A 14,279-nucleotide genomic window follows, 5' to 3' on the forward strand; every position below is an offset into this window, starting at 1 on the left:
CCACCCCCGGTTTTGAAAATCGATGTCTGTGCGAGGCGTTGGCCACATATAGCTGTTGTAATACGCTACATCGTCAGACATAGAACGTTTCTGTGTGAGTATAGTACCTAAAATAGCGCCAAAATCAGGAAAATATGCTTTATTTCAGAATCATCATCTGTTCTCCAGCATTGTCTAAATGGGTTACAGGATTACTGCAAACATTGGAAGGTGGATGTAAATCTTGATAAAACAAAAGTTATGATTTTCTCAATGAGGATGATTAACGATGAACCATTTTGGAAGAGATATTGTTGAAATAACTAATGAATTTAAATATTTAGGATATTTGGAAGTGATATTGTTGAAATAACTAATGAATATATTTATATTTAGGATTAATATTTGCATCAAATGGAAGTTTAAGACAAGCGAGTACTAGCCTTGAGGATAGAGCTAGAAAGGCTTATTATTCAATTAAATCTAAAGTACCTTTTACAAATGATCTTTCTGTTTAAGTATGGCTAAAAATGTATCAGGCTCATATTACCTATTGTTACATATTCATCTGAAATCTGGATTACTGATTTGAAGATTAACATAAATAGCCAATCAAAGTTGCCTTTTGAGAAAGTAATTACTGTAGAATCGTTTAATTCGTGGGGGACAATTTTCGTGGATTGCTGAATTTTTACGGGTTCGTGGGGACGTAATTTCGTGGATTTATATATTTGTAAGAAAGATAACTCTGGAATGTAATTATGATTCTTAATTCGTTGAGGATGTAAATTCGTGAGTGAGGGGTACCTACGAAATCCACGAAAATTGAGCCACCACGAATTCTAATGATTCCATAGTAATACTACTTTGAAAGACATACCGGTACTTGATGTTCATGAGAAAGCTTCTAATTTTGAAGAACTTTCGGAATTAGGTCTATATCCTTTACACATTAAGATATATGAATCGATGTTTAAATATTATTGTAGGTTAAAAATATGGAATTTGCTTTTAAAGAGGATGAAAAGTTATCTGATATAAAAACTAGTCCAAGCATGACTAAATCACTGAGTATTATTACAAAGATGACTGGACTTTCCTCTTTAGAGCTTACCCATGAAACATTTAGCAATAAATTAAGAAACTATTATGAAAATGAAATATCTAATCAATTTGATAACTTAAAACAAACAAATAATGAAAAACTTGTATTTTATAGCCAAATATACAATTATGATTTTAAATTGCAAGAATATTTGAAATTTACATTACCAAAAGCTTACAGATCTCTACTCATTAAACTAAGACTAAGTGCACATCCCCTCAATATTGAGGTTGGGAGATACTGTGCACCTCCAATTCCACGATCTAATAGATTTTGCAAATTCTGCTTGAATGAAGTTGAGGATGAGAAACACTTCTTATTATCTTGTACAAAATACGATCACTTGAGGAATAAAAATTCAGAACATATGGGTGTTTTGAATGCAAATTCCATAAAAAGTCTCTTGAATTCTGAAAATTATACATTCACAGAGCATTTTTGTCAATACTTGAATGAGTGTTTTAATCTAAGGTACACTGAATTGAGAAATCAGAACAATTTTGGTTCATCTGAAAATATATATATACTAGTATATGATGTTAATTTATGTTGTACGCCTCATGTTTGGTAATCGTCAATAAATCATTTGATCTGATTTGATTTTATCTTAATTCAGTAACTAAGAAATTGGTCTTTCAGATATGACCTTTGTCTAAGCGCTGAATTTAAGGCACCTAACCTAAGACTGGTGACGTTTCCAGAAAAAATCTGTATACGAAGATCAAAGAGTTGTGATCCAGTTGGGTGTTTCTTTTTTTCTTGGAACACCCCCTCCAACTGATATTAATGTATCAGTACTCCAACGCCAGATTGGTGTTTTTCTGGGTACAATCAAGGAATTTATATACATGTACGTCGTATAGGCTATTTACGAGTATACGATTGAATTTTATTTTCAGAAAGAAAAAAACTATGCCATGTTTATGTAAATGTTGACTTACCTACCCGACATGAAATATTTATTTACAGGACTCGACTAAAGGTCGAAAAAACATGGAGGCCATGTTGGATTAGGTGAGACAAAATTATATACGTACAGTGAATATGTTGACACTATCATGTCATTAATATCGATATTGATGTGATCATTGGGGTAGATCTGTTCACTGTGATCATAATATCATATAATTCTGAGAGGGGAAGAATTTGGTATATCGATACATTTCATTTGAAATATTAAAATGAATTACCGCAGCTGTTAGGTCACCTGGGTTGCTCACCTACTGCCGTTGGTCTTCGTCCGTCGTCGTGCGTCGTCCGTTAACATTAAGTTTACATTTTTAACTTCTTGAAAACTACAAGGCCAATTGTTACCATTTTTGGTGTGAAGCTTCTTTAGGTTAAGATGCATGCAAATTGTGAAAATTATGATCTTATAGCTCCCCTAGGGCCTCATGGATGGGGTAAAAATGGCAAAAAATCAACAACAACAAATTCAAGAATATTTTCTTTACTCCCACACATTTGACAGAGAAACCAAATGCATGGTACCAAAATTGTAAAATTCATGGCCCCTTGGTCAGGGGTTCAGTCTCTAGGGTGGGACCAATATGACTATATAGTAAAGATATAATTATAACGTGTTAGAAAATCTCCTTCTCTAATCTCAGATATACTGTATAGGTGGAAAATAAATCGCGGTGGAAATTTTCGCTATATTCGCGGTCTAAACAATTCCGCGAATTTAAAAAACGTGAATATTTTTATTATTCTTTAATACACAATGTGTTTTTAAAATAAGGAAGGGGGCTTATAATGATTCGAATACGCGAATTTATGAACATTGAAAGTTACAACCCGTGAAATTATTTAAGAAATAAGGTATCATTTTAAAATATTTATCGGGATATAAATACGGGTTGGTCACGTGATCAAATTCCATAAAGCCCGAAGGGCTTTATGGAAACTTTGATCATGTACCAACCCGTATTTATATCCCGATAAATATTTTAAAATGATACCTTATTACTTATATTTACATTTTTGGTCGGTAACATTGCTGAATTGTGTTAACAACACGTTTCCATACATTTCAAATTGTTGACGTCCACAACGAAGCGTCATAGATGTTCAAAATGACAACAACACAAAACAAAGTTCCATAAAATGAAGAACTGTTTTAATTATTAAGACGCTAGAAAGCAAGTATATCAACATATACTTATACATTAATTCGGGAGTATATAATGGAAAACTCTTCCATATGTCTAATTTTTGGGGGTGAGGGGAATTATGATTTAAACGGGGGTGCGCAATGTTACACTTACAGTTGTGATGCGCTTTCACTTTTCAAAAGTGAGACGTTGAAGACCGACTTTGAAAGATATTCTGTGGATATTACGGAGTTAATATAAGACTGAGATGGAGGAACATGAAGAACAAACAGGGCGGCAGTCGTCAGGTGTAGGCAAATCATTTATAGACAGGACAGAGGACGCAGCTCAGATGAATCTCCGGAAAGAACTGAACATCGCAGAGAATGTGGAACTGCACAAGGTAAGGGACGGTTTGGATTTGGATATGTAATTGTTGACAAACATGAGCTCACTGAACGCTTCTTTTGACTCGATAAATTTCTGTAATAGGTTTTTAACGACGCCTCGCTTCGATGTCCCGACATAAACTTGGAAACCGACATCAATCACCTAGCTGCTGTGGCACGGAAGCAGTGTGGTGTGTAGGTCTTAATGCACTTTGACGACTTATCGGCCATACATCCTGTGAATGACCTTTTTGCTAAAGCCTAATGTCATCGTCTAGCAGCAGGTACAATTCCGCATCACCGATGACCAGGGTGAAGTTGTAGCAGACGAAATTTTAGACCATACAATAGTAAAATATTGTTTACAGAAATGCTTTTATCAATTATGGATGAAAGTCCACTACTTGGAATACAAATAAAACCGTAAATACATTCTGTGATGTTGATTTCATTGATTGATTATTTTCTGTAGTAAGTGAGAGCGATTGCTAGATGTGTATTGCCTTAGTAAAAGTAGTACCTGTTACCTACTTTTAACAAATGTTCATACGCACAGCCGTGACCTCTGTTGACCCCGTAGTGGATTTATGCAGGGATAAATACGTATTGCTCGTAATAGTGTTGTGTAGGAGAAAACAGTTGCAAATGTAAATATTCCCGTGTATACTACAGTATGTGAGGAAAAACGAAATGCATGTCCATGAAGATCTCTTCTTCAATAGTGAAAATCGTGGTCCCTGGGTTAGGAGTTTAGGCCCCATCTAATTAGGGCCTCTAGTGAAAATGTATTAAATCTTAGAAAATATTTTTCTTTGCTCTCAGGTATGTGTGAGGAAAATGAAATGCATGGTTATGATGTCCATGAAGCTTTCTGTCTAAATTGTGAAATTCATGACCTCTTGGTCAGGGATTCACATGTGTGTGGTCTAATGATTAAGAACTCGTCTTTTGTTCTTCTGATGTTCAACGAAAGATAACTACACATTTAGAGAAGGGGATATAACTGGCTACCAAAATTACAGATATAATTCATCGGGGGGGGGGGGGATAAGGGCTGATTTGAATGCTTCAAACTTCATCTTTTCGTCTATTGTGATTGAATGGAAATTGTATGCATATTTAGAAAATGCAATTATGAGACCCCTGACATGTATATGTATGGGTTATGGTACTCAGGTGACCGTTAAGGCCTGTAGGTCTCTTGTATTTATACCATGATATAATTCTAGCTTGTCAATTGTTTCACAATAACAGATTTCCGATCTTTTAATGGCTGCGCCCCCGACTAAAACGTGCAGTATTTGTTTTAGTCGTCCTGCTCTAAGAGAGCGGCGTGGTTATGCGTATTATATGGTAAATGTATTACATTGATGAAGTCAACAAAGAAGCGTCCATTAGTTACAACAACTAAAAAGTTTGATCTCAATCGGCAATCCTCGGATTATTCCGCTACGAACACGCAATGACCCCCGAATGATTTTCTTTCCACCAAAACAATTCATGTTAACTCACTAATATTCATGAAGTCGAGGATTTTTTTTTAATCATACAACCACTGCATTTCACGTACCGATAGTGTAAACGGAGACAGATAGGCGTGGCTTGCGACGATGGTTAATCACATCAGTCCTGTGTTAATTTAATTAAAAGTCCAGCACACTACCAATCGAGCTAAAGGGTTAACCCACCAGCCAGAGCTAGTAGGAATGTCACATAACTCACACTACCACATTGCCCCCCCCCCCCCCCTACTGTTTAAGAGTCGTCCCCGACTCTTACGCTGTGTCAAAATCTGTGGGGCGAAGTACTGCTCAAGGACAATCTCTCTCCCGCCAGAGAAAATCCAGGTCCCAAAGTGGGCGCTAAATATAACATAGACATTTTAGGCCTCTGATGGGATTTGAACCTTAGTCACAATTACCTGTTGTTCTCCATTTTCTTTTACTCTGTCGCAGCAATCTTATGTACTGTTTCTAAACCGCTTCTCTTGTTTATTATAACAGCCACTGTGGGTGTGATCTTCCTCATTCCCAGGATCTAATCCTAAAAAACGTCTATAGGCAGCCTGGGATTTCATCCAAACATCAGATAGTGTGCGACATTATCCAGTTGCATCACTCTTTGTAGCGTTGTATAGTCTGAACCAACGGAGCAACATCGGATTTCCAGTCTGCTTTCTGGTCATTTTCCAAGATACTAGCCATCGTTATTCGAGCTTTGTTAAAACGTTCGGCGGACCCGTTTCCCATAGGATGGTATGGTGTTGTCCTCGTTTTCTTTATGCTTACCACCTTATATAGCTCTTTTAAGACTTTTGACTCAAAGTTTTTACCCTGTTCACTATGTAATTTTTCTTAAGTTTTTATAGAGGGCTTTAGAGGTTGTCATAGCCGTCTGATTCTTGCAGGGAATAGCTCGAGACAATCTAGTGAAATGGTCAGTTATTATAACCAATACATTCTCAAATCCACCCTTGGATCTCTCAAGACTCAAAAAATATATACATGTACACATCAATTCCATTGCAAGTGTAGTTTCAATAGAAAACAGTTATTCTGTTGGTTCAACGGGTGTCCTGCTTCTGATTCATCGAGGGCATCTCTGAATTCTCTCATTGACTTCTTTCTCTACAGAAGGTCAAAAATACCTCTGCCCTGCAAGCCACGTTTTTCTTTTTCCCCGGGTGACCTGTATCCCTGTGAAAACCTAAAAATGCTACTTCCCTATATACCTCTGGTACTACAAGTTGTCTCCTCTTTTCCCCATCTATCAGTGTAATTCTGAACAAAACTCCTTCAACTAAATGCAACATTCTCCACTCTCTAAAATATTTCTGTGCCTCTGATGGTTCCCGCTTCATGTTCCTCTTACATGTGTGTGGTATGTTTCCCTCGTTCTTCAGCTCAGTCACCTTACATTAGTATTTTATTATTGGCAGGAGCGGCCGATCTGTTTGTGGTTATGTTAGAAAGTGCGCATGGGGAAATAAGAAACATTTTTCATTGTTTTGTTAGAATAAGTCCTTATATAAAAGTTCTGACTGAAAGCTTTTTAAAAATATATGAATATAAATCTTGATTACTGTAAACAATGTTTCATTTTTATTCATTATTTAACAAATATTATGAATTTACGATTTTATACGAAGTTTTTACAACTATAGTACTCCCCGGAGTAGCAGTGTGTAAAATATAGAAACAACTCATCATGAGTTTCCAGACATTAATTAAATAAATTAATTAAATAAATGAATGGATAAAAACAAGTTATGTTGCTTTGAATATGCTACAGCTGCAAACATTTAGATATGTATATTTTGATTATTGCTTTCTTTGAAATCCACGACGCGCAAATCAGCAAGAGCTGCAGGCAAGTACACAGTATAGCCAGTCCAGCAAATAATATCGTCATCATCACGTGACAGAGATTTGGTCTTCCTATGGCATTCTATTGATAGACTATAAGATACATTAAGCACATTTCTAGAGCATATTTGGTGTCTGCGGTCTATTGAAATTCTTAATAAAAAATTATACATGTTTGCTTCATTTGCATACCATTATGATGGTACTTCAACATTTTATAATAATTAAGATTCTTGGATGCAAATTTCCTTATAAGCATGGACAGATTTAAGATTCTAATTTAGAGGGGCATGGGGAAAATCTGAGAGACAAGGGGTCTATTCAGGGACCTATATAGGTCCTGGTCTATTGGTCACTTTTAGGGCCCCAGTTTGCACTAATGGGGGCCCAGGGATGGGCCTTTGTCCCCTGGAACGTCCTGTCTTTAACTGTATTTTGACATGGAAATCTGGTGTAAAACTTGTAGAATTTTCAAGTACACATGCTGTAGTCGGGAATAAATAATGTTTCAGTTCTTAAACTTTGATAACTTGTGCCTAGCATCGACTTGAGTGACATCCGTATGTTCATCATCGTCGGATACCTACGGGTGATCTCGTTTTTTACTCGACAAGATCATCCATGGGCATCCGACGATGTATTTTCATATGCGTTCTCTGAACTTCCTCGAAATACCCCGATACATGTTGTAGCTGAACTCCCTCGATATACTCCGGTACATGTTGTAGCTGAACTTCCTCGATATACCCCGGTACATGTTGTAGCTGAACTTCCTCGATATACTCCGGTGCATGTTGTAGCTGAACTTCCTCGATATACTCCGGTACATGTTGTAGCTGAACTTACTCGATATACCCCGGTACATGTTGTAGCTGAACTCCCTCGATATACCCCGATACATGTTGTAGCTGAACTCCCTCGATATACTCCGGTACATGTTGTAGCTGAACTTCCTCGATATACCCCGGTACATGTTGTAGAACTTGTAAGGAAGCGCACCTGCTGATTTTTAAATGATTCATTTTATGTTCCACTACAATTACGTATTATATTTGAAAAGTCTTTTAAATGCTCATACATAAATGATAATACATGTGTGTAATGCTTTTTTAAAGTGTTTCTTGATTTTGCTTCCATTTTTAAATAAAATATTTTATATTACAACTTCCATGTGTTTATTACTTTTAGGAACTAGTTTGGAATATTTAAATGTCAGCGACCGATTTAATGCTTTGCATCAAAATAACGTTGTCCTTATTTAGCTCAACTTGCTAATCTAGTAACTACACTGAACAGGGTCCTCTGATTCCCTACCAATGTAACATTAGATAGTGACCCTGTTGAAAAACGACCCCAGGGGTAATTTCTTAACGTTTTAAGTTGACCCCGATCAAAATCTAACGTTAAATTTTGATCAAAAACGGTCATTGAAAAGTGATAAACGATAAATTTTGATCAGTAATTGAGTCTTTTTTAACGGCTAGTTAAATGTTACATACATGATGTAAATGTTTAAAATGGATTGTCAGAGAGAGAGAGAGAGAGAGAGAGAGAGAGAGAGCTGTACTAAAACCTCAAAAAAAAAATCTTTTTATCAATCTATCTATCAAATTAATACATGACACACTACCACCCCGGGGAGTGCTTTTTGCAAAAACGTAAATTAATTACATTTGTTTGATAATGAATAAAAATGAAACGTATTCATAATAGTAATCAAGACTTATGTTCAAATATAACTTTTAAATCTTTTATTTAGTATTTTCATACATATCATTGATAAGTAAGTATTCTACCGAAACATTAAAAATGATTTCTCATTTCCCCATGCGCACTTTCTAACACAACTACAAATAGATCGGCCGATGAAAATAACTGCTTTATTGAATATGTAATAGGGATTTAAACACGGGTCTCTGACACAAACGTTCAGCACACTCTAGCTTAAGGGTTAACCCACTAGCAAGAGCTAGTAGGAATGCCATATCACTCACACTACCACATTGTCCCCCTACTTTATTAAGAGTCGTCCCCGACTCTTACGCTGTGTCAAAACCTGTGGGGCGAAGTACTGAGGACAATCTCTCTCCCAACGTGGGCGCTAAATGTAACATAGACATTTTTAGGCCTCTGATGGGATTTGAACCCCGGTCTCTGACACACAAGTCGAGCACTCTACCAATCGAGCAAAAGGGTTAACCCACTAGCTAAACTAGTAGGAATGCTATATCACTCATACCACATATACTCGGGAATTTTACGACAGTTTTCACAATATTTCTTTTAATTCCTTAAAAAGATAAAACCATGTGCATTATATTCATAGTACATTATACATGTAAATATAAATAATACTTCTGTAGTCCAGATCAAGAAACTGTATCAGTAATAGAATGTATTCTTTTTTTTTTTTTACATTGTAATTGATTTGACTATAATTGGTAATTTTTGGGAAAGCCATTTTGACTTAACGATACATGCTTTAAAACGCGCAATGTAATTGGTCAGAGTATTAAAATCCCTGATCATTGCACAGAATTATGCAATCATTCCTAAGTAATTTGAATTCAGGCTGTTTGGGGTTTTTTTTTGGGGGGGGGGTTGTTTTTTTTTTTGGGGGGGGGTTCTTTCTTTGTTTTTTGGTTTTAATTTGTTTTTTTCTTTTAATCACGGACCCTGCGGTTAGGGTGGAGTTAGAATCGGCGATCATATTGTACACAATACATGAATATCAGGGGGAAATTTTTCAAAAGCTTATTCTGTATCAGTCAAAATGCATGTGTCATCAAATTTTAACAACCAATTGTTGAACAGCACGACGTTGGGTAGGTATAAAAGGACTGAGCGGGTGAGTGCGTGTACTTCGAGACGACAGGTATAATTGGCACATCACAGAAACTAAGCATGGAGTTCTTGAAAGTCCTCGTGGTTTTGATCGTAGTTTCACACGGTAAGATTTTTTCATAGAAATACTTTTTTTGTCTAAACCTTTCCACAGTGAATATTGAAATGTATTGGCAAGTATTTTCCAGCTCTAGTAAGAGATTTTACCATTCGAACACGCACAAAATGGAGTGCACGTAATGCTAGTCTTTTGAATATCATACAGATTATTAACTGTTTATCTTATTTTCACACAGGATCGCTATCAAAGCCAGTGAGTTCTGAGGATGAAATACGTGACATCGTCGGAAAACTAGAGAGACTCGCAGCAAGCTTAAGACAGTATGTAGTTGACGGTAGTAGGCCTGAGAATTCTATGAGCAGTATCGTGCCAGAAAGCGGGTCTACGTCAGAATTCCCTATCCCCGATACCAGACCGCTCGGGCTTTGGGGACTCGATGACAAAGAACTTGATCCCTCCTCTCCAACATACAAATGGCTATACAAAATGTTCGGAAAGCTTCTGAAGCCATACTTCAGCAGTTTCCCAAGTGGACCGTATTCACGTAAGTACAATGTAAGAAATACCAAGTCGCCATGAAATGCTTTCAAATGGCTAATTGTGGATTCAGTACATTTCAATCTTTCATTGACGTCCCTTGGATTTTCAGTGGAGATGCAGTTAACACCACGTAATGTTGTCACAATGCTGAATGCATGGTACAACAACGCTGACCAAATGATGACCAAAGAACAGACTTTTGTTAACGTTGTCAGAGAGCTCTTGGATGCCCATTTCCAGTGTGCAACGTCAAGAATCAACCAAATAGTTTTCTGTGAGTATAGCATAGTCCTGACCTAATCCGAAATGCATTCTTTAAAGTTTTGGCAGATGTAATTTGATAAGTGCACGATTCTCGTATGAAAGAAATGTTATATATATACTTTATAAATAAGTCTTTCGTGCTACAGTGAGGGACGAAAAATATTGCAACATTTAATTTTCAAAATTTCATTAAAAAAATGCATCGCAAAGAAAGTTCTTGGTCCAATTAGAAATACAAGATACCAAAGTGTAGGCATTTTGGGCAGGTTTTTTTTTTCTCAAGTCCAATAAAATGACAAACCATGGCATTTCAACACTCTACACATTGAATATTCATATTTTTTTTAAAATTCCAATTATATCGATTGTTTAATGAGATGCGTAGTATAACAAAAACTACTGTGTCCTCTCGCTTCACATCCTATGTATTGTGTACAAGAACTGTTAATATGAAAATTTTCCAGATGTTTTTAAGGAACAAGTACGTGCAATGACCGAAGATGACTGGAAAATCAACACTCGCGTGAGGAAAGTTCTAGGGAATTGGATAACGGATACGGCCATTGTGGGCAAAGTCGCCCAGAAAATTGTTCTGGCAGCGCATAGACATGCCTACGGGGACATAATGGAGCACATTGAATATTCCCAACTTAATGGTACTTGTAAAACCTTCTGATACTGTATACCGTTAAGTAAGCTTGGTTTTATTATCTTATATTGTTACAAATGTTTCAGATATCATGGAATTCCTTCCCAAAATGAAAATGTTCATGTGGAAAGCTGAGCAAAATAAATGGACACCAGTCGTGTTCAATGAGAAACTGAATCAACTTTTGACGGACTATGACGCTGTCTTTCAATGTCCGAGTGTGCGTGATCTTTGGAAATTCCACCAAACAATTGTTAGACGTTTTCAAGAGAGGTAATTAAGGCTTAAAGTGAACAATTTTTGTCCTTTTACTACATTTTTCTTTCTTGCTAGATATCTTCACTAGTAAAACCGGATTCCTATCATGTAACGATTCCGATGAACGTTTTTTGGAAACGTAACTTAAATAACTTAAATTTGAAACAGGTTATCCGAAATCAAACCCTTTGCTGAGACAGAGGCTTGGCTAAAGGAAGTCCTACCCACATACATGACTACAGACGCCACCCCCGCCATTACTGCCATCCTACAAGTGTACAAGGACTACGTCCAGTCGGTCATGCTGCAGTTAGAACTAGTGGAGAACCACGTGACCAGCGGAAATACGGCCGACATCACGAATTTCATGTCCCAATTCCTCGGTAAGGATTTGGATAACGCGTAATACTAGTATGCATAATTGAATTGAGCTTACAATCAGTTATAAACTATTGCAGTTTAATTTTAAGGAAATATGGAACTTTATGATTATACATACAATTGCAGCACCGCATCAGCTCCAGTATTTGCAGTCCATCTTTGAATTCAACATTAAGAATATCCGCGAAATCATGGAAATGGGACAAATAAGGAACGAAAATACCGGTAACGGACGTTCCAAGGGTAGATGTACCGAATTCAATGAGAGGTGTAGATGAAACGGACGCATGGACCGCATGATGTATGAGATATCGACAAGTTATGTCCAAACCGTGTGGAAAGGATTATTCCTGACAGATCATTGACCCTGTTGTAGTGCTTTCAAAAACTTCTTTGCTTAAAATAAAATATCAAACATTTGTATACTTTTTTCTCGGCAAGGCGAGGCAAATAAACCTGAGTAATTAGTACTCAGTTTCTTGGAATTTGCAAGGATGGATATTCTAGTAATCGTATTTAACAGATGGTGCAGGTGTTCTGATAAATTCTTCTTTCACTTTATAAAGAATATTTAGAATACAAAATTCTAATTTTGCGAACGCATTTAACAAATGTATTCGTTACAACATTTCATAATCCATTAATGTTACGTCGAGTAACGTCAATTTCGACACACTCGAAAGACACTGGTATTCGAACTTGAATTAAGGTAGTACTCTACATCGTCATAATGGATGACTTCCTTTAAAAACATGGATGAAAAAATCGATATCGGCAATATTTGATTTCCTTTTCCATTTTGCATAGCCGAGTAGCTCAGTAGGTTAGAATACCCGACTGCTGACCTGTAGGTCGCAGGTTCGAGTTCAGCAAAGGTTTTAAATTTTTTTCAGATTACCTTCCACTAAAACTATTATTTTTTTTTGACAAAATAAAGTAAATTTGAAAATTTTCAACTTCAAAATATTGTTGTATATATCCTCCACTTTTCATCTACGTCAAATTCCTCTAGTGTAGCATACCTCCTTAACCAAGTTAATAACGCATGTGACCACCATTTGCATTCACGCATGCTTGACAACGACGCCTCATTGATGTCACTAAAGTGTTCAGAAATGCTTGAGGGAAGTTGTTCCAGATGTTGGTTAATTTGTCACTAGCTGATTTGGTAGACCTCGTAGACGTAGTTCCATTTCATCCCAGACATGCTCGATCGGGGGAAACAGCTGGCCAAGGCAAGACATCGACATTCTGTTGAACAAAAGTCCCTGACTACACGTGCAACATGTGGCATTGTGTTGTCTTGCTGCAGAGTGATGTGATTTTGCTGTCTCTGTATGAAGGGTATCACATGGCGCTGAATAATTTCGTCTCGATAGCGTACGCCGGTGAGATTTCCATACAATTTATAGAGGTGGTCCTTCCACGTGCTGTATTCCACCCCACACCAGTGCGCTACCTCCACCGAATTGTCGACCACAGCGGGGTTGGGGTGTCCCGAGTAAAATAAGTAATAACAGCATATTCATATAAAAGTAAAATTCTTTCAAGCGTCGCATATTTTTAGTAAAAACCGTTTGTCAATACATTAACAAATATCCTATCACGTGGGGAAATCCTTTGCTTACCTATTATGTCGTCATACAAGTGACGTAGAACTATTTTTATCCGCTAGACTTTTAGTTGTTTATCACCTCGTTACAGGTGAGATGCACTCAAATCATTTGCAGCTTGGGCTTGATATGTCGACATTAATATGGTAAATTTAAAGAGTGATAAGGATCGGTACAATATCCTCTCAAATATAGCAGTTTCCATAATATCGACTCAAATATTGGGCATTTTCCATTCACATCCAAATCGTATGTAAACGAGGCAAAACATTGTATCTTCCGTATCAAAATCCTAAATCTGCAACTAGTTACCTTTCTGAATATGCCTTGGTCGAAATAAAATATCGTCATCTTTCACCTGTAACGAGTCGATATATAGATCTACATGCGTTGGTTTTCTTTATTCCAAATGACTATACAAATCGGGGGCGATATCAATTTTTAAAGGTCACAGAGTGATGTAAAGATTACTTTATAGTCTTTCGTGCACATATTATATATATGAGACATATATTATAGAAGAAATTTGGGGGGGGGGGGGGGGGATCATCTGACAAACAGATTAAAACACATACAGCTTGAACACTAGATAACGGCAATAAATAGCGAGAAAATATTATGACATTTTCCTCGCGATACTGGGGACAACTTAACCCTGCTGCGACGTTGCACAACACAAGCGTCCTGGTACCGCTCCCCAACGCGACGATACACTCTACAGCTGTATTCTGAATCGCA

At 36.9% G+C, this 14,279-nt stretch overlaps 2 protein-coding genes across 2 annotated transcripts; one reads left to right on the forward strand and one right to left on the reverse strand.

The window, feature by feature from the left end:
* Positions 1-7,546: 7,546 nt before the first annotated feature.
* LOC130050575 (thermal hysteresis protein YL-1-like) lies at positions 7,547-9,392 on the reverse strand. Its single transcript, XM_056150800.1, has 2 exons — positions 9,348-9,392; positions 7,547-7,930 (listed from the first exon to the last, which is right to left on the reverse strand). Exons 1-2 carry the CDS (start codon positions 9,390-9,392, stop codon positions 7,547-7,549), a joined length of 429 nt encoding a protein of 142 aa, XP_056006775.1.
* Positions 9,393-9,727: 335 nt separating this feature from the next.
* Positions 9,728-12,347, forward strand: LOC125659899 (uncharacterized). Its single transcript, XM_048891693.2, has 7 exons — positions 9,728-9,881; positions 10,072-10,380; positions 10,486-10,650; positions 11,105-11,296; positions 11,376-11,562; positions 11,716-11,930; positions 12,055-12,347. Exons 1-7 carry the CDS (start codon positions 9,836-9,838, stop codon positions 12,204-12,206), a joined length of 1,266 nt encoding a protein of 421 aa, XP_048747650.2. The 5' UTR covers positions 9,728-9,835; the 3' UTR covers positions 12,207-12,347.
* The last annotated feature ends 1,932 nt before the right edge of the window (positions 12,348-14,279 follow it).

The sequence above is a fragment of the Ostrea edulis genome, chromosome 9 (assembly GCF_947568905.1).
Source record: "Ostrea edulis chromosome 9, xbOstEdul1.1, whole genome shotgun sequence".
Taxonomy (NCBI): domain Eukaryota; kingdom Metazoa; phylum Mollusca; class Bivalvia; order Ostreida; family Ostreidae; genus Ostrea; species Ostrea edulis.

Excerpts from the sequence above, each read along its gene's own strand:
- LOC130050575 (XM_056150800.1), bottom strand. The coding sequence starts at position 9,392 with ATGGCTTTCCCAAAAATTACCAATTATAGTCAAATCAATTACAAT. Across the intron at positions 7,931-9,347 it reads ATAGTCAAATCAATTACAAT|GTGCGCTTCCTTACAAGTTC; the intron begins GTAAAAAAAAAA and ends AAAAATCAGCAG.
- LOC125659899 (XM_048891693.2), top strand. The coding sequence starts at position 9,836 with ATGGAGTTCTTGAAAGTCCTCGTGGTTTTGATCGTAGTTTCACACG. Across the intron at positions 10,651-11,104 it reads AATCAACCAAATAGTTTTCT|ATGTTTTTAAGGAACAAGTA; the intron begins GTGAGTATAGCA and ends AAAATTTTCCAG. Across the intron at positions 11,297-11,375 it reads TGAATATTCCCAACTTAATG|ATATCATGGAATTCCTTCCC; the intron begins GTACTTGTAAAA and ends CAAATGTTTCAG.